The sequence below is a fragment of the Pipistrellus hanaki genome, assembly GCF_964339955.1.
Source record: "Pipistrellus hanaki genome assembly, chromosome: 2".
NCBI classification, from domain to species: domain Eukaryota; kingdom Metazoa; phylum Chordata; class Mammalia; order Chiroptera; family Vespertilionidae; genus Pipistrellus; species Pipistrellus hanaki.
The window spans coordinates 187932899-187956500 of NC_140504.1; the positions used below are offsets into that span (position 1 = coordinate 187932899).

The 23602-nt window shown below is 60.5% G+C and overlaps 1 protein-coding gene across 1 annotated transcript in view; it reads right to left on the minus strand.

Moving 5' to 3' along the window:
• Window positions 1-23197, minus strand: part of EPHA8 (EPH receptor A8) — a 35844-nt gene extending 12647 nt beyond the window's left edge. The window contains exons 1-5 of the mRNA XM_084874871.1: window positions 23078-23197; window positions 17943-18007; window positions 9563-10226; window positions 2308-2463; window positions 268-603 (exon numbers count right to left, since the gene is read on the minus strand). Coding sequence (XP_084730997.1) covers window positions 268-603; window positions 2308-2463; window positions 9563-10226; window positions 17943-18007; window positions 23078-23171 — 1315 coding nt within the window. The 5' untranslated portion in view covers window positions 23172-23197. The remainder of the gene's footprint in view (window positions 1-267; window positions 604-2307; window positions 2464-9562; window positions 10227-17942; window positions 18008-23077) is intronic.
• Between the last annotated feature and the right edge of the window lie 405 nt (window positions 23198-23602).

Below are 23602 nucleotides of genomic sequence, written 5' to 3' on the forward strand. Positions count from 1 at the left end.
CCAGGGAGGAAGCAGAGGCAGAGAGGGAAAGTTCTGGAACCCATGCCCAGGATGGCCGTGAGCACCTGCCTCTGTGCTTTCTGGATCATAGGACTCGCCCTACTGCTCTAAGGGAGCCCGTAGCTCCAGGTCCTGGTGGGCAGGGCAGGGCCAGGGAGGCAGGCGCCAGCCTAAGACCACAGCAAGCCTGTGCGACGTGCAGAGGGGGGATGGGGGCCTGGGGGGAGGACAGGGCCGGGAAGCCGGGCACGGAGCGTCTCCGCCTACCTGCCTGGTTCGTGGTGATGTTGACGACCGCGGCCTGGCGGGGCTCGGGGCTCTGGTCGGACACGCCGTTGACAGCCTCTATCCAGAAGGAGTAGTTCATGTGGGCCAGCAGGTTGGCCACCAGCAGGCTGGCCTGCACCAGGCTGGCCTGCTGGGGCACGAAGCGGGTGTGGCTCCCGCACTTCTCGCAGCGGCCCAGCGCCCAGGGGCAGCGGCGGCACACGGCGTTGTAGGTGATGTCGCTGCGGCCGCCCGGGTCCAGCGGGGGGGCCCACTCCAGGGTCACGGAGGTCCCGTTCACACTGGAGATGAGATTCACCGGTGCCGAGGGTGGCCCTGGGGGCAGGGAGTAACGGGGGGGGGGGGGGTTTGAAGGGTATTTATTGGGGGTGGTCCAGTCCCCCCCACAGACCAGGGGAGGTCTCTGGCTCCCCCGTGATAGTTGGGGTTCCCTAAGGATGAGGTCACACCTACTCTATTGGTCGGCCAACTGGGGCTCGAGAGCCACATGCAGCTCTTTGGCCCCTTGGGTGTGGCTCTTCCACAAAATACCATGCCCTGGGCGAGTCTATGTTGAAGAAGTGGTGTTAGAAGAAGTTTATGTTTAAAAAACTTGGCTCTCAAAAGACATCAAGTGTTGTACTGTTGCTATTTGGCTCTGTTGATGAATGAGTTTGCCGACCACTGGCCCAGGAGCACAGTGAGTGGAGGTAAGGGTGGAGGCAGTGTCTGCCATTGGGCTGGGACCACGGGCCACGGTCTGTCACAGAGACCTAAGCCCCCCTCCCTCTGCTGGACAATAGGGAGCCTGGGGCTTGTGCTTCCCAATGGGTTTCATAAGAGCCGGAAAGAGACTGCACAGCCCTGGGGGTGCCCACAGCAGCCACTCGGGGTGCCAAATGTCCCAGTCATTGGTGCCCACACTCCACTCCTTCGCCCCCTGTGATGAATGGCATGTAAATGCCTCCGAGCACTGGGCTGAGTAGAGTGAGGCCCCAGGAAGCCCAGTGGGGGTCCCCAAACTCTCCCTCCCCCAAGATGAGAGCCCCCCTCTGGGCAGTGCAGGGCCCTGGAGAGGGCGGTGGGGCTGGGGGGAGCCTCTGAGGAGGGGGATGGGGGCCTCGGAGCTAGGAGAGCCTGGGAGGGGGCGGGCTGTGGAGACCCCTGGGCCTGAGAATTCCAACTCTCAGAATGCCAGGAAGGCGATCTCAGATCTTAAGAAAACAGCACGGTGGAATCTCAGAATCATGGAGAATCTTCGATCCGAAGGGCGTGGAATACTAAAAGCCTCGCCTTAAGATTTCTGGAGCCCGGACTGTGCATTTGGAGAGAAACCGGAGTCTAGGGCACGTGTCCGCGACCTAAACATGCTGGGCTCTCCTGGCCGGGAGCCGAGATGTCACCATGTCACTCAGCCATCCGCTCTGCCCCGGCAAGTCCCACAGGCACAGCTCTGCACAGGAAACGCACAGGTCTGGGCAGAATGGTGGAGTGTGTGTGTGTGTGTGTGTGTGTGTGTGGTGTGTGAATACACTTGGGCCCTCCCTTGTCTTGTGCAAGGAGCCCGGGGCTGGGTGGTGATGGAGGTGGGAAAGATGGGGATCAGGTTGGGGCAAATTCCGGGGCAAGACCGGTCAGAACCATGTGAAGTCCGCCTTGTCCCCCAACAGGAGCCCAGGGCTGGCACCTGGGGTGGCTGTGCTGGCTGCAGCCCCTCCCCAGCTGGGAGGGGAGGTGAGAGGCCCCTGTAGGCTGGGGGACAGGAGGCAATGGAGGAGCCGAGTAGGCAGACAGTCCAGACAAGTAAGCACGACGCTAGACTCCTTTTGAGTCACCTCAGGGACCCAGGGCATGCACACACGCACGCACACGACCACCCCTGCTCCAGCACACACTTCCCCGGCAGGGCCAGGAGCGCACACGTGGTGCTCACAAGGCTCTACTGGGGCTCAGGAGTCCCCTACAGGTTCCCAGACATGTGCACAGGCCCCCAAAGAGCCCCTCACACGCGTGGTTCTGGGGTCCGGGGCTGGTACTCACGGGTACAGGCTGCAGATGGCGGGTCCAGGGCCGCGCGGTAGTAGCTGAGGTCACAGCGGCAGGCCTGGGTGGCAGGGGCCGCCGAGTGGCTGTGGGGAGGGCAGCGGGCACACAGCTGGTCCCCAGGGGCCGACTTGTAGAAGCCCAGCTCACAGGCTGTGGGAGAGAAGGCAGCTGGAGGTAAGCCAGCTGGTCTCGGGTACAACTATCACTCTGACCCAGGCTTCCGGGGGGCGAGGGGTCCCCTGAGGGACAGAGGGACAGACCTTCAGCACCCCCCGTCTGCCTTTGTTTGCGAGGGGGGAACTGGAGCACAGAGAGGACCGGTGACTTACATAGGGCTGCACAGCAGGTTGAAGGCAGAGCTGAGCCCGGGACCCTGACACCTGAGTCCCAGCCCCAGAGGTGGCACAGCCCCGCCCACCAGGCCCTGTCAATCACAGGACACTGGTCTGAGTGAGACACCAGCCTCGGGGGCAGGGCCAAGAGGCTAAGAATCAAAGGGGGCCAAAGCCCAGGATGTCACTTAGGCCGGACATGACAATGGGACAGGGAGGGAGAGTGGGCAGACACTGACTGGAGAAGACACGTGTGTGAAGGGGTGGGGGTAGCTGGGGGTGGGGTGGGGAAAGAGGGCTGGAAGTCTGTGTTTTATAAGCTCTATGTGCAATGCTGACCATTCAGGAATTGCAGGCCCCTGGACCCTCTCAGATCACGTCACTGTCATGGCGGCTGCCACGGACTTGTCTCCTACGCCGCCCTCTCTCCAGCCTCTGCCTGTCTCCCACCTGGCTGACTCCGCAGCCTCCACACCCGGCCTCCCGCCCTGCTGCCCCAGCCCCGGCGGCCGCGTGAGCACCTGCCTGGTGCCAGGCACCGACCGGGCGCTGGAGGCACGGCCATGAACCAGACCCACAGGGTCTCTGCCTTCAGGGAGTGGCGTTTGGGGGCACACCGTAACCAGGCTGTGATCTTTCCAGAAAGGAAGTAAAGGAGCAGCTACCCCCTCCCCCGAGAAGGAGACAGGCGGTAACATGTGAGCTGCGGCCGAAAGGACAGGAACGAGTTGGCCATGCCGGGACCGGGCATCCTACAGGGACACCTGATCCTGTCACTGCCAGTCCCAATCCTATGGGCTCCCATAAGCCTGGCCCCCCACGCCCACCCTGCAGCCTCCCCTAGCACCACCCTCACTCCCGGCCCTCAGGCAGAACGAAGGGACTGGCCGTTCCTCACACCGGCAGGCTGTTTCCTCCTCAGAGCCTTCTTCCTGGGATGCCTTTTCTCCTTTGTCCCCCTGTCCAACTCTTCCAAGATTCCTTTCAACCGTTTCTTCAATGAAGCCTTTTCAGACCTCTACACACACACACACACACACACACACACGGACACACACACACACATGCACACACACACACAGAAGCGACCACTGCCCTCCCTATTCCACAGCGCCTGCTCAGTCTTGCCACCCGCAGCTCGATGCTGTTCCTGTTTATTGGTGTGTCTCTCTCCTCCTGGACCAGAAGGTCCCTGTGGGCAGATGCTTGTAAGGCCCAGGCCTGCCCTATTCATCCCAAAGCTCCCAGCACCCGGCCAGGAGGTTGCTGATGCCCGTGGGCATTTCCCAAGTGAGCGACTCCCACCGCCATCTGCTCCGGGCAGAGGCCCCGGGCCTTCAGGAGCCCCAGTGCCTCCCAGCCAGGAGCTCCCAGCTCCGCCCTGGAGCGGAACCCTCTGCACCAGGGACCCCCAGGGAGCTCCTGAGGCTCTGTCCACTAAGTCCCGTTCTAGAAGACTCTGGGCGTGAGAGGCGCTCTATTGGACAAGGCATTACGTCATTAAAAAACACACACAAACATATCGCTTTGTTATAATAGCTAAAATCAGGTTAATGTGTAAAATTCTACTAACTTGAGAGAAAACCTGAAATCCAGAGACATGGTGATGCCCTCAAATTGCTTCAGAGACTCAGACGCTGTGGAGCCAGAGGGGCCGCCAGGTTGGGGGAAAATGTGCCCCAGTTTTGAGACTCGACGGGGGGCTGGGAGCTTGGAATTGGGGGGCTCACCTCCTCTTCCCAGGAGCCCCCCAGGAGGCCCAGCCTCAGAGCTCCCTTCTGAGCCCAGGAAACGGGCTCTGCACTTGGTCAGCAAGTATTTGTTGAAAGCGCCGTTGAGCGGACGGATAGTAATCCTCACTGTAATTATCGGGTCCATGTCCATCAGCACCTCGGGGACTGTTTGTTTATTCTGACCCTCGGTTATTCCTTCACCCAAATCCCCTGAGCATCTCTGGACCCGAGCTCGGGAGGAGCTGGGCCTGCTCTCAGGAGCTTTCAGAGCCACGAGGGGCAGACAAGGACACATACGGTGGCATCCTGGCGTGATAGGTGGCACCAAGGAAGCACGGACAGTCTTTGTTCACCGAGTCCCTGACCACTCGGAGTTCCTCTAAGACAGGGGTCTTCAAACTTTTTAAAGTGGGGGCCAGATCACGGTCCCTCAGAGAGCTGGAGGGCCGGACTATATGAACTACTAATTCCTACTGTAACACCTCGGCTGCGCTCACTGCCCAAAAAACCTGGCGGGCAGGATCAGACTCCCCTGGGGGCTGCATGTGGCCCGCGGGCCGTAGTTTGAAGACCCCTGCTCTAAGACCTTGCCAGTTAAGACCGGCCCTGGGGTGCAGGCTGCCCGGGGTTCCTTTTCTTGTCTAACCTCTTCACCTAAGCTAAGTGCCATGGGGCATGAAGAAACTGGGCCTCAGTTTCCTCATCTGTAAAATGGGGGCTCCAAGGGCTGATGCGAGGATTAATATGAATGCATACTGCCTGGCACTTATTATTACAATTCTATGCCGTCGGCATTAATACATCTGCTTGGCAGAGAGGAAACAGGCTCGGGGAGCCTGAGTGCCTTGCCCCAGTCACCCCCCCCCTCTCGCCACACCCCCAGCCAGAATGCAAACTCAGAGGCGTCCCTGGCCTTGAAGGTGGCCCCGCCACTCTGCCCCTCGCCCGCGGGCGGCTCTCACACGCTCCACTAATACCCGTATGGCTCGGACGTGTCAAGGCCGGATTAATCCGCGCAATGAAATAAAATAATCTTTAATAAGAATACTAATCACCAGGCCTCGGGGAGCCCAGAGACCTGGAGGCAGAGCAGGGAATTAATGGCCGAGACAGATGGAGCAGCTCTGGGCTGGGGCCGGGCCCTTCCAGAGTCTGCATGTGCCCGGCCCGTGTGGCCACAGGCCAGGAGGGACCTGCCCCTGCCGAGGGCACCTTGCCCAGGCCGCCTGTCAGGCCGGCAGCGGCCCGAGGCCCTGGCCGCCTCTCTCTTCTCCCCTGCTAAGAGCTTGAGATTTGACAAATAAGGTGTCCGCCGGTGGACGACCAAAGGAAATTAATTCTAAATCAGATTTTAAACGCAGTCAGGAGGCGAGAGAGCTCGGCGTTCATGCTCCCCCCTCCGAAATGAGACTCTGATATTTATAGAAAGATGATTAGGGCGGTGGAGGGTGATTTATAGTCTGTGTCCAGGTGACAGGAAGGACGGAACGGGGACTTCAGGCTGGGCTGCTGCTCCCCAGGGTGATACTCTCGGAGATCCTGCCCTGTCTGGGGCAGGGGTGGGAGGGGAGGGCGCCAGGTGTGGGGGAGGACACTGTGAGGGTCAGGAGCTGTGAGGCCTGGGGAGCTTCCTGGTCGGGGGGCTGAGTCAGTCCAGCACCCCCAGCTGTGCCCTGGGGCCCCTCACGTCACCTCTCTGGGCCCCCATTTCCTCACTGGTGAGCTGCATGAGCTCCGTATGGCTCTGATACTCCTCTGCGGGTCCCTGAGGCGGGGGGCAGTCACAGTCAGGCCGCCAAAGAGGCTGTGACCAGCTAGGTCCCTTCCTCCGGGCATTCACGGCGAAGTCAAGCACAGCCCACTTCGGAGGGGCGCTGTGAGGGTGCAACTTGAGAAACAGGATCCTGAGGCTGGCAGGTGGCTGTCATGTGGCCTGGCCTCTGCTGCAGGCCGCAGGGATGGGGGTGATGGAGGGGGCACTCAGGACCCCCTCTTAGCAAGTCCCAGCCCTTCCTCTCCTCACTGTTTGCTCAGAGAGACCCATCCATGGAAGACAGGGGGGGCCCGCAATCTGAGAAGGTCCCACAGCTCTGAGGGGACCCCCCTCAAGTAGCCACAGCCCAGGAAATGCACCCCCCTCTGTTCCCAGCTTCTTATTGGTCCCCATCTCCGCACTGTCATGCTACCCACCGAGGAGGGGGTGGGGATGGGGGACACAGCCGCCTCCCTTCCCTGGGCCTCAGCCTCGGGCCGGTGCTGCTTCCGCAAGGAGGTTCCACGGACAACCCCAGAGGCCCACCCACAGGACACTCAGAGAGCCCCTCTCCTCCTGTGCCTTCTGTCCTAAAGCCCGCTGCCTGCAGCGTACCGTGAATTAATACTGTTTATAAAGCCTGTAATTATCTTGCAACTGGCGTAATTATGTGTATTGTGATTTAAATGAAAATTCAAAATTTGCTGCAATTCCCTGACCCTGCTTTGCCTTCTCTTTATTTTGTTATTGCCATGTCAGCAGCGCCAGGAAGTGGGCGTGGCCTTGGCCTCTGCTGGCCCTGGGAGGTTCTGCTGCTCAGGTGCTGGGGTTTCCACCAAGAGCCCTGGCCTTGACATGCTGTGGGTCCTTGGGCAAGGCACAGTCCCCCTCTGGGCTCCACTTCCCACCTCTGTCTTGCTTTTGGCGGGACAGTCCCGATTTTTAACAATTTGTCCCGCGTCCCGTCAACGCTGCGGGACACGGGACAAATTGTTAAAAATCGGGACTGTCCCGCCAAAAGCGGGATGTCTGGTCACCTTAGACTAGGGAGGCTGGAGCAGCACCTCTGAGCAAGGCCCCAGCCCTGAAGGCGGGAGGACCGGTCTCCCGCAGCGCACACAGGACAAGCTAGTGACATGTGTGTGTGTGTGCTTGGGGCTGGATCGATCCAGAGCCGGGGGCAGTGGCTGACCGATGTCCACCTGCCGATGAGCCAGTTGCTGTTTGAGTGTCCCCGGGAGAAGGGAGGCGGGGCTTCGAGGACACAGGAAGCAGCTCAGGGCTCTCAAGACCCCTGGGATCCGATCCTTTCTGTGTGACTGAAGTTGAGGGGCTCGATGTCTCACATCTATAAGATGGGGAATATTACTAAGCTTCGGGAACTATCGTAAGGGTGAGAAACTGCGTGAACCCCCCGAAGGCAGGGACTCCCTGTGTCTATATCCCGTGGCCTGGGTCACAGTGAGATGCTCGACAGAAGGAGAAGCTGACATGATGTGTAAGCATCACTTACCAAAGTGCCTGGCACATGGCAAATGCTCAAAAAATCGTCTCTAAAGGACTTTATTATCCCTACAGAATGAGGGGGTGTTGGAAGCCAGCTCCTGTGAGAAAAGCTTGTGGGGTGGGCCAGGAATTAAACACCGAGGTCCCAGCTCAGAGCAAGACAGACTAGGTCCCAGCTCCACCGCTCACCAGCTGTGAGACCTCAGTCAGTGACACAACCACCTGGGCCTCAGTTTCCCCATCTATAAAATGGAATTATACCTGCCTTGCTACCATGAGCAAATGAACTAATGTCTGAGGAATCCCCTTGCAAACTGTCAGGCATGTCTGTTGTTATTATTATTATTACCCAGCAGGGAGCTAAAAAAAACCCACAAAAAACAGAGATATCTGTGACAGGGACCAGGAGAGGCTGGGGACCGGGGGAGCCCAGTGCACTAGGCCTCAGAGGGTAGAACCAACCCCGAAACAGGCAAATGTCACGGAAGGTGCTTTGCGTCAAGGGCCCAGGAGCAGTGAAGACTCGCAGCAGTTGGGAGCGTGAAGGAAGATTTTTAAGGAAACCAGGGAGCCCCAGAGGGGAGTTGGAAAGGGACTGGTGGCTGGCTGGATGACCCTGGTCCCAGAGAATGACCTCGGTCCCCACAGCAGGCTTCTCTGCGCTGAGTGGCCAAGCTGCCATGTGTCCAGCCCCCGGGGAGGCCAAGGAAGGGCAGAGGGCAACCAGGCTGAGACCAGTACCAGCTGGGGCACCAGCTGCTATCCACACCTGCTCTCCCGTGATCCTGGGCTCGCGGGATGCTGGCTGCACTGTGCCACGTGGGAGTCTGCTGACCACGCACACGTATGTGTGTACACACACACACACAGCTTGAGGTCGGCCTGCTCCTGGTCCCTGACATGGGAACCCCAGCTGTATCCCTGTGGGGGCAGGTGTCGTGCTAGTTCACGACCCAGGTGCCCGCACGGTCCTCCTTCACCAGCACCTCGGTTTTCCTCTCCCAAGGCCTTAGTGAGACCCCCTGAGCACAGCAGGGTCTCACCCCCCCCCGTGACACGCCCACCTGCACCGTTCTCCCCGGTGTCCCTGCCCGCGGACCTTCACAACGGCCCCACGCGGCCTGGCGCCCCCTCCCTCCACCCCACAGGCCAACAGCTCCGTGGTTCTGAGCATGGACGTGAGAGCCAGCCTTCTGGGTTCACGTCACAGCTCTGTCACTTCCCAGCTGAGCGGCCCTGGGTCAAGCCCCTTTGCCTCTCTGTGCCTCGTCTCCTCACCTACAAAGCCTGGACCGGAGCAGTTTCTGTCTCACAGGGAGGGGTGGGATGGAATGAGTTAGTGGTGAAAGGTGCTTAGAGCTGTGGTCGGCAAACTGCGGCTCTCGAGCTACATGTGGCTCTTGGGCCGCTTGAGTGTGGCTCTTTCACAGAAGACCACGGCCTGGGCGAATCTGTCTTTAAGAAGTGGCATTAGAAGAAGTGTAAGTTAAAAAAAATTTGGCTCTCCCAAGGAAGTCCAGTCGTTGTCCTCTTGATGTTTGGCTCTGTGGACGCATGAGTTTGCCGACCACTGAGTTAGAGCGTGCTGACCTACGTCAGCTCCCTGCACTGCTCCCTCGCACAGGAGCGCACCCGGCGGTACCCAATCACACAGGGTCCTGCAGGGTGAGCTCTCCAGAGTGCCACCGAGGGCACCGCCTGGCTGTCCTGCGTGTCCCTCCTCGCCCCCCATCACACACACACGGCCTGTGTACTTGCTGACCCAGACTCACAGGAGGGTCCCCCACCGTGCCAGGTGCTGTGTGCACCACCCAGACGCCTGCTGACTCTGGTGCCCCCCCCACTCCCCCCACACACACACCCCGGCAGCCCTGCCCCGACCGAGCCCACCCGCCAGCCAGCCAGCCCCCACGGGGCGCGCTCACCCACACAGGCGTCCTGCCGCTCCTCGTAGCCGGCGCTGCACACGCACTTGCCGATGGGCACCAGCCACTCGCCCTCGGCGCTGCAGTACATCTTGGGCGTGTCCCGCTCCTCCGAGTGCCGCACGCACTGGCCCCGCACCTCCACCAGCGAGGAGGAGTCGGCCCCGGTCACCGCCTCCGAGAAGGCCGCCAGGTTGCGCACCATGGTGGGGCACTTCTTGTAGTAGACGCGGAGGGAGAGGATGGCCAGGCAGGCGCCGATGTCCTGGAAGGCCAGGTAGAAGCCGCGCTTGCCGAGCGGGCCCATGCCGCGCACCTCCGTGTTGAGCTTGAGGCGCCGCACGCCCAGGTCGGCGCCCGTGAAGCTCTCGTCGGCCGCGATGGTGTCGATCTTGAGGAACTGGCTCTCCTGCGTGCTGGCGCCCAGGTCGCGGTCCGACTCCAGGTAGTAGAGGTTGAAGGTCTCCTTGCAGGTGCCCGGCACGCCGGGCATGCTGTTGCAGTCGCGCAGCGTGAACTTGATCTCGGCGTAGACGCGCCGTGCGCCGTCGCGGGGCACCCAGCCGGTGCGCAGCCAGTTGTTCTGGTTGGGGCTCATGACGTTGCACACCTGGTACGTGTGGATGGGCCGGAAGGACTCGTCCACCTCGTTGATGGAGTCCCACTGCGGGGGGGGGGAAGAGCAACAAAACCTGACGGACACTATTAACTGGTGAACATGATAGAATCAGAGGTACGGAAGGGGAGCGGACTGACGATTCTCGGGGAAAGGGGGAGCGGGAAGGGGGTGCGGAAAGAGACTGAACAAAAACTGTGCACGTATGGATGAGGACAATGAGGGGTGGGGAAAGGGCAGAGGGTGGGGTGGGAACCTGGTGGAGGGGAGCTATGGAGGGAAGAAAAAAAAGAGGAACATTTGTAATAATCTGAACAATAAAGATTTATTTTTTTTAAAGGAAAAAAAAAAAAAAAAGGAAGACCACAGCCCACTGAAACGGGCGTCTGCCAGTCACCCCTGCCACGTGCCCCACGCATCAGTCCTGTGGGGGGGGGGGGGTCCTGAGGCAGAAGGGGGCGTTCTCCAGCCTGGGGGAGCTGATCTTGTGGGGCGGGCTGTCACCGCTGCCAGACACCAGGCACCCTGCAGAGGTGGGGCCATCGTGCCACATCCTTTCGGGGAGAGTCACGTATGGCCTGCTTACAGATGGGCAATCAGAGGCTCAGACACAGGAGCCCCGTGCCTGAGGTCCCATAACGAGCGAGGGGTGGAGCCAGGGCTGGAACCGATACCACGGCTTGGCCTCGTCTCTCTGTGGCAACGCCTATCCCGCCTAGAGTGCGGGGACCGCAGGGGGAAGTCAGAGCGCCCCCGGGCCAGTTTGCACACCAGCGCCCCGAGGAATCTCTCTAAGGCACGAACCCCACTCAGATCCGGCAGCAGGGCCCCCTGATCTGGCGCTAGCTCAGGCTGATGGGTGAACATGGCCCTGCTGCTTGGGATGGTCCCTCAGCCCCCCCCCCCACACACACACACACACACACATGCACAGCTGGGAGCTCCTGGGCCGGCCTGGGTCCTCTCACAAGTGCCAGGAGCTGGGGAAGTGGGGTGTGACGATCTGTGCCGGGCGCTGGCCAGGCATCGCTGGCCCAGAAACACGCCACACGCTACCAGCGGAGAAAACACCTGCGAGTCATGTCTCTGGTAAGGAATTCATATCCAGAACTCCAAAGAACTCCCACACCTCAATAACAAAAATACAGCCGAAGCCGGTTTGGCTCAGTGGTAGAGGGTCGGGTTCGATTCCGGTCAAGGGCACGTACCTTGGTTGCGGGCACATCCCCAGTGGGGGGTGTGCAAGAGGCAGCTGGTCGATGTTTCTCTCTCATGGACGTTTCTAACTCTCTATCCCTCTCAATTCTTTCTCTGTGTAAAATCAATAAAATATATTAAAAAAAGAAATAACAAAAATACAAGCAGCCCAGTTTAAAAACGGGCAACGGCCTCGAGTAGACATTTCTCTGAAGATGTGCAGACGGCCTAACTTAACGTGGCCAGACGCCCCGCTTTCGGTGGGACAGTCCTGGTTTTTAACAATCTGTCCTGCGGCGTTTTAAAAAAGTCCCGATTTTTTTGCCAAAAAAATCGGGACTTTTTTAAAACGCCGCGGGACAAACAGTTAGAAATCGGGACGGTCCCGCCGAAAGCGGGGCATCTGGTCACCTCAGGCTGAGGAGCACAGAGCATGTGAGAACATCCTCAGCACCACCAACCCGGGGGGAAGTGTGACTCAGAAGCACAATGCGGTGCCACGTCGCACCCACCAGCGATTATCAAAACGACAGAAAAAAGCGAGTTTGGGTGAGGATGAGGAGAAACGGGAGCCCTCTGTGCTGCCGGTGGGCGTGTGAAAGGTGCAGGCACGGTGCGGAACAGTGTGGTGGGTCCTCAGAAAACTAAACAGAACCACCACAGGGTCCAGCAATTCCACTTCTGGTGCACACCCTAAAGAAATAAAGGCAGGATTAAAAAACAAACAAGGAAATTAAAAAAAAAAAATCTGGTGAACAATATTAACTGTTGAATATAACAGAATCAGAGGTATGGAAGGGGAGTGAACTGACGATTCTTGGGGAAAAGGGGAGAGGGGAATGTGGGAAGAGACTGAACATAAACTGTGCACGTATGGATGAGGACAATGGGGAGTGGGGAAAGGGCAGAGGGTGGGGTGGGAACCTGGTGGAGGAGAGCAATGGAGGGGAGGTGGGGAAGGAACATTTGTAATAATATGAACAATAAAAATTTATTTAAAAAAATAAAAAAAAATAAAAGTAGAGTAGGTAAAAAATAAAATAAAATAAAATAAATTCCCAAAGGAAAAAATAAAAACAACTAAAAAAGCCGAAACCGGTTTGGCTCAGTGGTAGAGCATAGGTCTGCGGACTGAGGGGTCCCGGGTTCGATTCCGGTCAAGAGCATGTACTTTGGTTGCGGGCACATCCCCGGCAGGGGGTGTGCAGGAGGCAGCTGGTCAATGTTCCTCTCTCATTGACGTTTCTAGCTCTCTATCCCTCTTCCTTCCTCTCTGTGGGAAATCAATAAAATATATTAAAATAAATAAATAAGTACAGGCAGGGACTCAGGGACCCGCACACCCGTGTTCGCCGCAGCCAGAGGTGGAATCGTGTGTCCGTGGACAGATGAACGGACACAGAACGTGGCCTCTCCACACACTGGGGCAGTATTCTGCCTGCAGGGGGTGACACGTGGCAGAGGCTGCAATATGGGGACCTCCGGGCCATCGCACAGAGTGGGATAAACCCGGACAAAGGAACAACAACTGTGACATGACTCCGCTTACTAGTGCACGAGGCGCTGGGACCAGTCAGATCGGAGAGACGGGGGTGCCAGGGGCTGGGGGGGCGGCGGGGGATAGGGAGTCACAGAAGTTTTAATCTGGGAAGATGAAAGCGTTCTGGAGCCGATGGTGGTGGTGGCCACACCACCACGTGAACGGACTCAGTGCCACTGGACTGCCCACCTACACGTGGTTAAGATAAAAGGTGGGAAATTTGGGATGTGTATTTTACCACAACCTAAGGAAGAAATACACCTGAAACACTTCCTGCCCTCAAGTGCCTCACATCCACTTACAGACCAGCTGGTGGAGGGTGACATGCCAGTGGGTATTGAGGGGGCGGGGGACAAAATTTGGTGTGGGCTGAAGCAGGAACCTGTTGCAGGGACGGGAGGGGAGAGCCCAGCGAGGCTAGACGTGTAAGCCATGTTTGGCGAGCACCAAACAGACCAGTAAGAGTCACGTCGAAGACGCCGTGTTGACCTGCTGTGTGACCGTGGGCAAGTCGCTGCTCCTCTCTGGGCCCCCGTTTCCTCAGCTGCAGAATGCCAGCTGGTGAGGAGCTGGCACAGTGGGCTGAGTTCAGGGGACTCCTGAGGGCTCTGAGGAGGCGCTGGGGGCCGAGGGCGGCTGGAGGGGACCAGCTCTGGGTCCCTGTCCTCACTCCACCTGAGAGGCAGTGTCTCGATCTTCTCTCTGGGACCTGCATGTGCAATTGCCCTTGAACTAGAGCTCCTGTGACTTAAGCAGGGGTCAGGGTGGGTAAAGACGCACCTTGTGAAGTCAGCCAGACAGGGACGGAGGGGCTCCCTGCGATTTCCCTGAGATGCAGAATCCGGAGAACAACACAAACAAACAAATAAAACAGAAACAGACCCGCAGCTACAGGGAGCGAGCTGAGGGCTGGCAGATGGAAGGGAAGTGGGGGGCTGGTGAGACAGGTGAAGGGAGTCACACCACAGTCCTGGGGTGCAGGGGGCAGCACATGGAACACAGTCAATTCGGCTGTGATAACTGTGGCACCAGGTGGGTTCTGGACTGGGGGGAGGGGGGGGGTACGATTGCGTAAGTGTCTAACCACTGTGCTGTACACCTGAAACCAATATAAAACAATACTGAACGTCAACTGTAACAGGAAATAAAAGAAATAGAGTCAGAAGAAAAGGGACAAAAGGTAAAAGCCACCACCCCTCCTTGTGGTGGTCTGGGAAACCGTGGGGTTCTGAGCTGCCCCACAAGAGGCAGAGCGAGGACCATGGCACCCCAAGTCCTTCCTGCCTGACTCAGCCCCCCCCTTCACCCCCTGTTCCACCGCATCTTGGCCAGCGAGTGGTCTGGACCCACCGCACCCACATCTGAAAAACGGAGCTCAGATAGGCCCCCACGAGGCCTCTGCGGGTGGAGAGCTCGGGCCTGGCCAAGAGAGGCACCGAGGAATGGGGCTCCCAGCCCACCTGCGCCTGCCTCCCGGGACCGCTGGGGGAGAAGCCCAGCCTATGCCAGACTCACCTGAAAGAGACCATGCTTCCTGCACCCCCACCCCAAGGGGACCCCTGCCCTGAACCCCCCACCGCAGCTGGGGTCTCTGGCCAGCGTTGTGCCGGTCACATCTGGGGCTACAGTCACTGATACAATGAACAAGGCGCCGAAGAGCCAACCAGCTGCTCCCTGTCTGCTGCCTGCCAGGGACCGGGATGAATTAATCAGCTCCATTCGGGTCCGTTCCAGCTGCCCCACCGATGGCAGTGGCCTGACCTGGCCCTGCCAGCCCCAGGGCTGCCGCCGCTGCCGGTGCCCAGAGCGGCAGGGATTCCTGGAGGCTGGCAGAAAGGTGGAATCCGTCCTGCTCTCCGCCTGGGGCACCCCACCCCGGGCTGGGTGCCATCCCACCCCAGCTGCCTCTCTGGCCCTGGCACCCTCCTCCCCCCACCCCCACCACAGCTCTGGAACTCGGTCTCATTCCTGGAATGAAGGCAGGGAGCCGCGCGGTGCAGCCCTGGGTACATCACATCCCTCTCTGAGCCGCGGGCTCTCCATATGCAGAATGGGGTAGGTCCAGCCTGCCCATGCCATCCACTCTGAGCGACGGGAGGAGCCGGTGGGACAATGGAAAGGAATGTGCGCCTGTCAGAGGCAGCTGTTCTTTACCAGGGGTGAAGCTCGCCCAGTGAGTGGAGGGTGGGGTGCAAAGGGAGGGGTGCAGCCTGGCGGAAAGCATGGGTCCTGGGGCCGGTCTGCCCCCCACACCCCCACCCCCACCCCCCTCAGCTTAGCGGAAATGCTTAACCTCTCAGAGCTCCTGATTTCTCACCGGTAAACCGCCCTTTTCATGCATCATCTCATAGATGACAACTCCACCAGCCTGTGTTACCGTCCCCCGTCATAAGCGTGGGGGTTGGGGGGAGGTAAAGGATTTGCCCCATGTCACATGATTGGAGGCGGCAGAGCACCGGCTCCTCGGGACCCAGCACCTTGGCCTTCAGGCTGAGCCGTCTGCCCGATAATCTGATAACGCTGCTGATGCTGCAGACAGTCCTGGTGGCCTGCCCCAGGGTATTTAACGGGCTGCAGGGCCAGGGCGTGGAAGGAGCCTCAAGGACCATCTCCAAAGGCTGCCCACCCAGCTGGCAAATATTAAACCAAAGACCAGCTCCTCCCCAGCCCCCCTGGATGTCAGCATCTGCAAGACTCACCCGGCAGCCCAGCACAGGTTCAAGGCCTCAAGGCTGGGAACCAGGACTCGCTCTGCCTGTTCTCTCCCTGGGCAAGCCCCTAGAGGCAGGAGGTGGTCCGTAACTCAGCGGACAATGCAGGGCTGCCTCCCAGCCTCACAAAGAGGGCAGAAGGGGCGCCACTCGGGCTCCAGGCTCAGAGTTATGGGTTCCAGCCCATCACTTGGAATCTGTCTGACGCTGAGCAATGTCCTCCCGGTGCTCTGAGCCTCAGCGTCCGCGTCTGTAAAAGGGGGCGGCTGTCCCTGCTTGCAGGGTTGGTGGTGGGGATTAAAAGAGATAACGTCTATAGACTGTTGGGAGGCACTGAATAGAAGTTACTATTGTTCTAAGTCCCAAATGAAATGAGATGACTGATCCATACTTTATTGCAAACAAAAGAATTACAGCGTGATCGTGGGAAATACACGCCAGTCCTGTTCCTCAGGACTTCTGCCTTCTCAAAATCCTACCACTCTTCATTACCCTCAAACCAAGTCCTAAGATCTGAGGGGACAGACACCCAGAGCCAACCTGCAGCCAGGCCCACGCCCCCTTGGGGAAATGCTGACCCGGACAACAGCCAGGCAGTCCCCTCCTCCTGGGCCGGCCCCCGGCCGCCGGCAGAGCCAAGATCCTTGTTCACCCTCCTCCTCTGGGAGACAGCCAACTGGGGCACACAGGGGGCACTGCCCAGGGAGAGACGGAGGCCCAGGGAGTAAAGGGACACCCCGAGAACCCGGCCTTGGTCTCAGGCAGGCCTGGCCTGCTCAGCCAGAGAAGGGGTTCCTACTGGCTCTTGGGTCCCGAGACCTAACCCTCCAGCCCCTGAAGCCTGGTGCCCAAGGGCTGATGCAGGAAGCCGACTCAGCTTTCTGCTCCCTGGGACCCGGGAGAGAGGGGAGTTCCGACCTCAGCCACAGGCCACAGGCCACAGACCAAACGGCCTGGTTAAAACCCCTACCACAAAGTAAAGAGATACCTCCTTCATAAATGTGACCGCCTGGCATCGTTATCATCGTTACTGTTATTAACACGATTATCCCTCTGTCCTCAGAGCCACGGAAGCCACTGTTCACAAGAGTTGAGGTACATGATGTCTAAAGCAGGGGTGTGTGTGTGTGTGTGTGTGTGTGTGTGTGTGTGTGTTCCTGAGCACGTCTGTAGGCGGAAATTTATGTGAGATACAACCATGAAATCCTACATAATAAAAGCGTAATATGCAAATTGTCCCCTCGACCGGGAGGTAGTCCAGGAATTTGACCAGGCGGGGGGGGGGGGGGGGGGGGGGCTGCCGGGGGCCCCTAGCAGTGTACGAATTTCATGCACTGGACCTCTCGTATGCTAATAACAGTGCTGGTGACAATCCATTCAGGGAAGGCTCACCGGTAACAGGAACAGTCTACAACCATGTGTGAGCACAGCCCCTGGGGTCGTCACGTGCTCCTCCCTTCCCAGAGACGGGAAACAGACCCAGGGGGGTGAGGTGGTGACCCAGGGCTCCAGCTTGTCGATGGCGGAGCCAGGACCCCCACCAGGCTCATGGCTTGCTTTGGCTTTCCTGCCCGCCTCCTGGGGCTTGGATCATACCCTGTTTCCCTGAAAATAAGACAGTGTCTTATATAAATTTTTGCTCCCAAAGTTGCACTAGGTCTTATTTTCAGGGGATGTCTTATTTTTCCATGCACTAGGTCTTATTTTCGGAGGATGTCTTATTTTCGGGGAAACACGGTAGAAGTGGAGGGACCGGGCAGTGCACCCTTGTCCCTGGAGTTGCCATGACCACGCCCCAGGAGAGTGGGCGGGGTGTCTCCCATGAGCATTGATCCCAAGGGAGCTGAGGGGCTAAGCCACATAGGCAGGGGGCTGGCAATGCCAGCCAGGCGGTGCTGATGGAAAAGAGAAGCAGGCAGGGAATCCAGCTTTCCTGGCAGCCCCTGGTGAGGGCCCGGCGGCTGTGAGAGAGGGGACCGATCCTGAAGCTGTAAAAGCCCTGGATAGGGCCCTTCCTGGCCCTGTGCCTCCACAATGACAGGTCTTAGGCTCCCCTGGGCCCAGCTGGGCACATCGTGAGTCTGCAGACCCAGGACGCAGACTTGAGGACCCCACATCTGGGGCCTCAGCCATGAAGCACCCGTTGCCCAGCACCAGGGGTGGTTCTCTATCCCCAAGGCTCTGTGTGCACAAAACTGTTACGAAATCAGCAACTCCGTCTCTCGTTGCTGTGTGTCCTTGGGTCAGTGCCCTCCCCTCTCTCAGCCCCCCTCTGCTCCCAGAGGGACGAGGCTGGCCCCACTGTCCATCACTTACCCCGTGAGCCGGATACGTGAGCCAGCCCCAGTCCCCGTGGATGGTTGATGTGTCCAGCAAGTTCACTGCAAAACAGGAGACGGGAGCAATCAGACCCCTGGGACCGCCTTCCCTGCGCCACAAGAGCCACCGGACCCAGCCACACACCAGGCCCTGTGCCTACCAATGTCTGTGTGTGTTCACACAGGGCCTTGCTGGTCAGTCTCGCACCAGCTCCACAGCCCTGTGTCCTTTCTGACCTGCCCAGTCCACCAAGGCACAGTTCAAGGTCTCTCTCTTCCCGGAAGCCTTCCTCGGCCACTTCGGCCAGAACGCCATCTCCTGAGCTCCCAGGATACACACTGCCCCGAGTGGCAGCTGCCTCGCTTTGTGGGCCGGTGGGAGGGCTGAGACAGGCTCAGGAGGCCTGGGTCATGACCCCGGCTCCAGCACTTAGAAGCTGTGTCCTGAGCAAGTCCCCTCCCCTCCCTGAGCCTCAGCTTCCTCCTCTGTAAAATGGGGCGACAGTGGTTCCTGTCGCACAGGGGTTTGTGACCCTAACCTATTCATGGGACGTAACGGCATTCACAGATATACCAAAGTTCACGCTGCGAAGCCATACCTGCCCAGAGGACTGGCCCAGCTTTATAATCACCAGGAGGTGCCCGCACCCAGTAGGTCCTCTGCACACCTGATGCAAAGAGACTTGGGGCAGTAGAGCTGCCTCTCGGTGAGCACCTACTATGTGCTGAGCTCTGCAAGGAGAGCTTGAGATGCCTCATCTGTGACCCACTCAACCACTCCGAGAGGTGGCCCTTCTTATCTCCATTTTATAGATGAAAACACCGAGCCTCAGGGAAGTTCAGGAACGTGCCCAGAGCACCACAGGTGTAGCCAGCAGAGCACCTGCTGTGGCAGCCAAAGGCAGTGCCCCCGGCCCTGGCAGCCTGGCTCCAGGTGGTGGGGAGGGAGATCTGGCCAGAAAGCAAGTCTACTTTAAGCCAGACCGTCCAGCAGGGAAACGAGCCCACGATCAGAGTCACACCCCCCTCTGGGCTCGTATCTCAATACATCCACTTGTAGCAGGAGGTCCTCTGAACCTCAGTTTCCTCATCTGTAAAATGGGGATAATCATATCAAAGGGTGGGCGAGGGCCACCTGGAAAGCCTGGAGTCAATGCCAGCTCCCTGTCCCTGCGTCCTGCCTCTCTCTCTTTGCGCCTCAAACCCACCCACTCCTTTTCAGCGATAAAGACATCAAGGCTTGAATCCCAGTTCTGCCTCTTAACTGCTGTGTGTCCTTGGCTAAGTCCCCTCACCTCTCTGGGCCCCTGCGTCCTTCACTGTATCTGGTGATGGGTGTCTGAGAGAGTTCTTGGCTCCCCTGGGCTTTCCATTTAACTCTCTGTTCGTGTACCCCCTCTCCCAGCCAGCAACCATGGGCTTCCAACTAACCCGATGGGCAGGCTTGGGCGGGTCCCGGAGGGTTAAAGCAGACCCTCCCGCAACTCTGCCGGCTGGAAGGCGGAAGCCGGAGCTCTGGATAGCTCCATGCCTGCCCCCAGAGATGGAGACAAGTGTCCTCCGGACATGTTGGAGTGAGGATGCTCTTATTTGCTGGTGTTCTTTCTCCTTTCACCCTCCCCACCCAATCTGGGAGTGGAGAGGAGCAGGCTGGCTGGATCGAGGGCTCACAGAACCAGGGAGGAGTCCCCAGAGGCCAGGTAGGATCAGGGGATGGATCGCCCCTCCCCGGCTCCAGCCCCACGCACAGGGGCGCAGGCAGAGCAGCTTCCCGCCTCCCTCTCTCCCTCCCTCCCTCTCAGGCGATGGAAGGAAAATTGGGTCAGGCAGCTCTCTCCTGTGCCTGGAGGGAGGGAGAGGGGCCGCACTGCAGTTCCCCCAGACCGGCAGGGCCTGGTTTGGGGAGAGGGGAGGGGAGAGACCTGTGGACGCCCCCACCCTCCCCCACCCCTTCTCCACGCAGCTCCGCCTGCCCCTGCACAGCGGGTACCTGACCGAATGTCCCCTTCCTGGACTCCGCCCCTGGATACCCTGCCTCTGGGGCAGCTGCCTGCAGACCCCGCTTTCCAGCCCTCCCTTCCCCTGGGGAGCCCCCCCCCCCCCCCCACATTTGCAGCAGATTCTGGACCAGCGAGCCAGGGGGGCTCAGATAATCCAAAGATAAGTCAAAAGTCGATTCTATCGGATTCAGGAAGGGCTATAGGATTCCAGGGCTGCTTGTTCTCATTCTTTCCAGATCCTTCTCGGCCCCTCCCCTCTCCTCTTCTCCCTCCGTCCCCCTCTGCCCTACCTCATGCCCCCTCTGGTGGGGGGTCGGGGGACGGGGGACACTGAGTGTCTCACGGGCAGCTCTGGCCCACGGCGGTTTCCATCGGGGCTGGAGAGAATCCCGGCATCAGGCCCGCCTGGCCTGGCCGAGCCCCCACGGCCCAGACCCCCTTCTGGTTACCAGGGCTGCCTCTTGCACTGCCCAACCGTGTGACATCCGTGATGTCCATTCCCCTCGCTGGGCCCGTCTCCCCGCTTACAAATGTAAGGGTTGGGCTAGATGGTCTCAGGGCCTTTGATGGAGCAAGTCGCCGAACTCCTCCGTGCCTCCTTTCCTCCTCTGCCAGAGGTGCACAGACATCCCTCCTGGGCCTGCCCGCCCGGCGGTTCTGGGGGATCAGACGGGTCCCCCTCCTGCGCTGAGAAGAACAGACAACCCCGAAACCTCTCCCGTTCGACTGCGGAAGTGTTCTGCGATTCCTTTTTCTCCGGCACCGGCACCTTCCCCCATTCCATCTCGCTGAGACTAATACTTAAATTGATTTACATCCCCCGAGGACACAGCACATGGCGGGGAGGCTGGAGGATTTGGGGTGGCCAGTGGATGTCAGCCAGGACGCGAATGCCTCCCGGACCACCCAGAGCAGTGGGTGATCCCCACCCGGGTAACGGAGGCCCGAGAGCCTGGCGGGGCGGAGGGCAGGGGGCAGGGGGAGGAGGGGTTGCAGGGCCTCCCCCAGCCAGAGGAGGGACCGGGGACAGGGGCACTTGACCAACCTGGGGCGCTGCCATCTTTGGGACCCCAGCAGGGAACAGAGCCCCCCTCCTCAAGTCCCAACGGTCTCCCGGGCTGCCCGGGCTCTGCGCCCGCTGAGCCGGGAGGGAGTCCTGGCAGTCCCACACGGAACACCCCCTAGGTCTCCACCCAGGGCTTCTGACCGGCAAGGGGCACCCAGGCCCGGCGGTGGGCGCCTGCTGCTTGACCAGACAGGTGTGAACAGCGTGTCCTTCCGCCCTGCCCAGCTCCCCGCCTGCCTCTCTATAGACCCTGCCTCTGCCCCAAGTGCTGTCTCTCCGCGGACACAGACCCGTCCCCTCTCTCAGGCCAGCGGTCTCTCCTCCCCAGAGTCCCCTCCCCGGGGACTCTGGTGTTGGCTGCTGCCATTCCAGAGGGTGCTGGGTCTGCCCCGGGAGAGAGTGAATTAAGGAAATGAGGTGTACCACCCAATGCCCAGAGCCCGGAGGTCGGTCCCCTCAGAATCCTACTGGGCAAAGCGACCGCCCCTTCCCTGTGCTCAGCCCTGGGGAGACTGCTTCTCAGGCCACAGCTCGGAGTCACTGCCGCCCTCCTGCCTCCTGGGGTCTCAGGAGCCTGTGCCCACCCAGCCAGGCCATCCCTCCTGCCATTTCACCGTAGCTCCCCTGCTATGGTCCCCGCTCGCATGACCTGTTCCGTTGCAAACTGTGAGTTTACCGATGTCTTCTGTGCACACGCATCTCCATGGCACAGATGCCAGTTTGAAGGCTTCCTTAGATGTGGTGTCTGCCCACAAACATGCATATTTTTGTGTATACGTCTGTACGTACATGTGTGTGCACACATGTACTGCCTGCATTTCTGTGCATGACAGTGGGGGGGGGCTGTCACGCACCGGGGTCTCTACGGGCCTGGGTCTAGGCGTGTGAATCCTGCTGTGTTCGTGTGTGTGTGTGTTTGTGTGTGTGTGTGTGTGAGGATGACAAACACTGACTGGTGCTCCCCTGAGTCTGAAGTTCATGGTCCCTGGTGAGACCCAGGGCGTCAGTCCTGGGATCCGGCATGGGGCACTAGGGCGCTTCCTCTGGGCAGCAGGGGAGGTCTGGGAGTGGCTGGGGCTGGGAGCAGAACTCAGGGCGGCACCCGTGTGTGCCAGGTGAGAGGCCCTGCCTTGGGGACCCTGATGGACTCCCCCTCCTGGCGTTCCTTGTCCCCTCCCATCACCGGCACCAGCAGGCCACCAGCCGAACCCTTTTGGTCCTGACGGTTGAGTTCACAACCCCTGCTCCAGCCTCTCTCCCGTGTCCCCTGAGTGACCCGGCTGCCCAGCCTTGTCCCTGGACAGGACCCTGATCTCCGGCCTCGCTTGCCTCAGTTCCCCCGCCAACCCCTCCGCTCGCCCCTCACTGGCGCTTCCTCCCACGCCCCCCCTTCCTGCCCACCAAGGCTGCCTCCCCTCCCGCCAGTCCTCCTGGCGGCACCCCTTCTCCCCCAGCCTCCAGCCCTCCACTTCCAAGCCTCTCCGTCCCTGCCCCTCAGTCCTGGCTTCCCCCAAACCTGCCCTGTTCTCTCTGGTCCTCAGTTCCTGCCTTCCCCCTCCCCCCTTCCCCGTCAGTGCCATCCCTGCCCCTCCAGCCTCTGAGCCTCATCCTGCATCTCTGTGCCCCTCTGTCCCCACCGGCCCCTGCCCTCTCTGTCCCCTCTCTCCTCTATAGCTCTCCTCTCCTCTCCTGTCCCCCAGCCTGTCCCCCGTCCCCAGTGTCTGGTCCTCAGTTATCTGTCCCCCGCTCCGAATCCCACAGCCCCGTGCTCCCCAGCCCCAGCCCCCCGCTGCCTCTGCCCCTCAGCCCCAAGCCTGCAGTCCCGTCCCCCTCTCCATCCCACTCTCCCTTGACCCGGGGGTCTCCCCCGCAGGGATTCCCTGTCCCCCCGAGCCCAGGGTCCCCGTCCCCGAGCCCAGGGTCCCCGTTCCGAGCCCAGGCTCCCAGCCCCGGGGACGCTCAGGGTGGAGGAAAAGGAAGTTGAACCCCGATCCGCGGGCGCCGCGCCCCCGTCCCCGGCCGCCCCCGCCCGCCGCCGCCGCCGCCGCCGCCGCCGCCGCCGCTCACCTTCGCCGCGCGCCGCGGACACGCAGGTGGCAGCCGCCGCCGCGGCCGTGACGACCCAGAGCGCGGGGGGCAGGCGCCCCCGGGCGGAGGCCATGGCCGGGAGGCGGGGGCCGCGCACCCTCGCTCGGCTCGGCCGCGGCGGCGCGCTCCCCGGTCTCCCTCCGCACGCCGGCCCGGGCGCACACCCCGCGCACACGCGCCCCGGCGCACGGGCACCCGCGCCCGCCGCCGCCGCCCCGGACGGGGGTGGGGGCCCCGTCACGGCGCCCAGCCAATCAGCGCCGCGGCGCGGGGGCGGGCCGGCCGGCGGTGGACAGCGGCCCACTCCCCCCTGCACGTGAGCTCGCCCGCGCCCGCCCGCCTGCACCCCGGGGGCAGCGCGCCCCCCGCGCCCGTGTCCGCACGTGGACTCAGGGCCGCCCACCCGGTGCCACGGTCAGGGCGCCCCCGCGACACCGGGACACACAGACACCCCCCCCCCCCTTCCCCGGGAGAAATCCCCGGAGCACACGGGGCGACGCATCC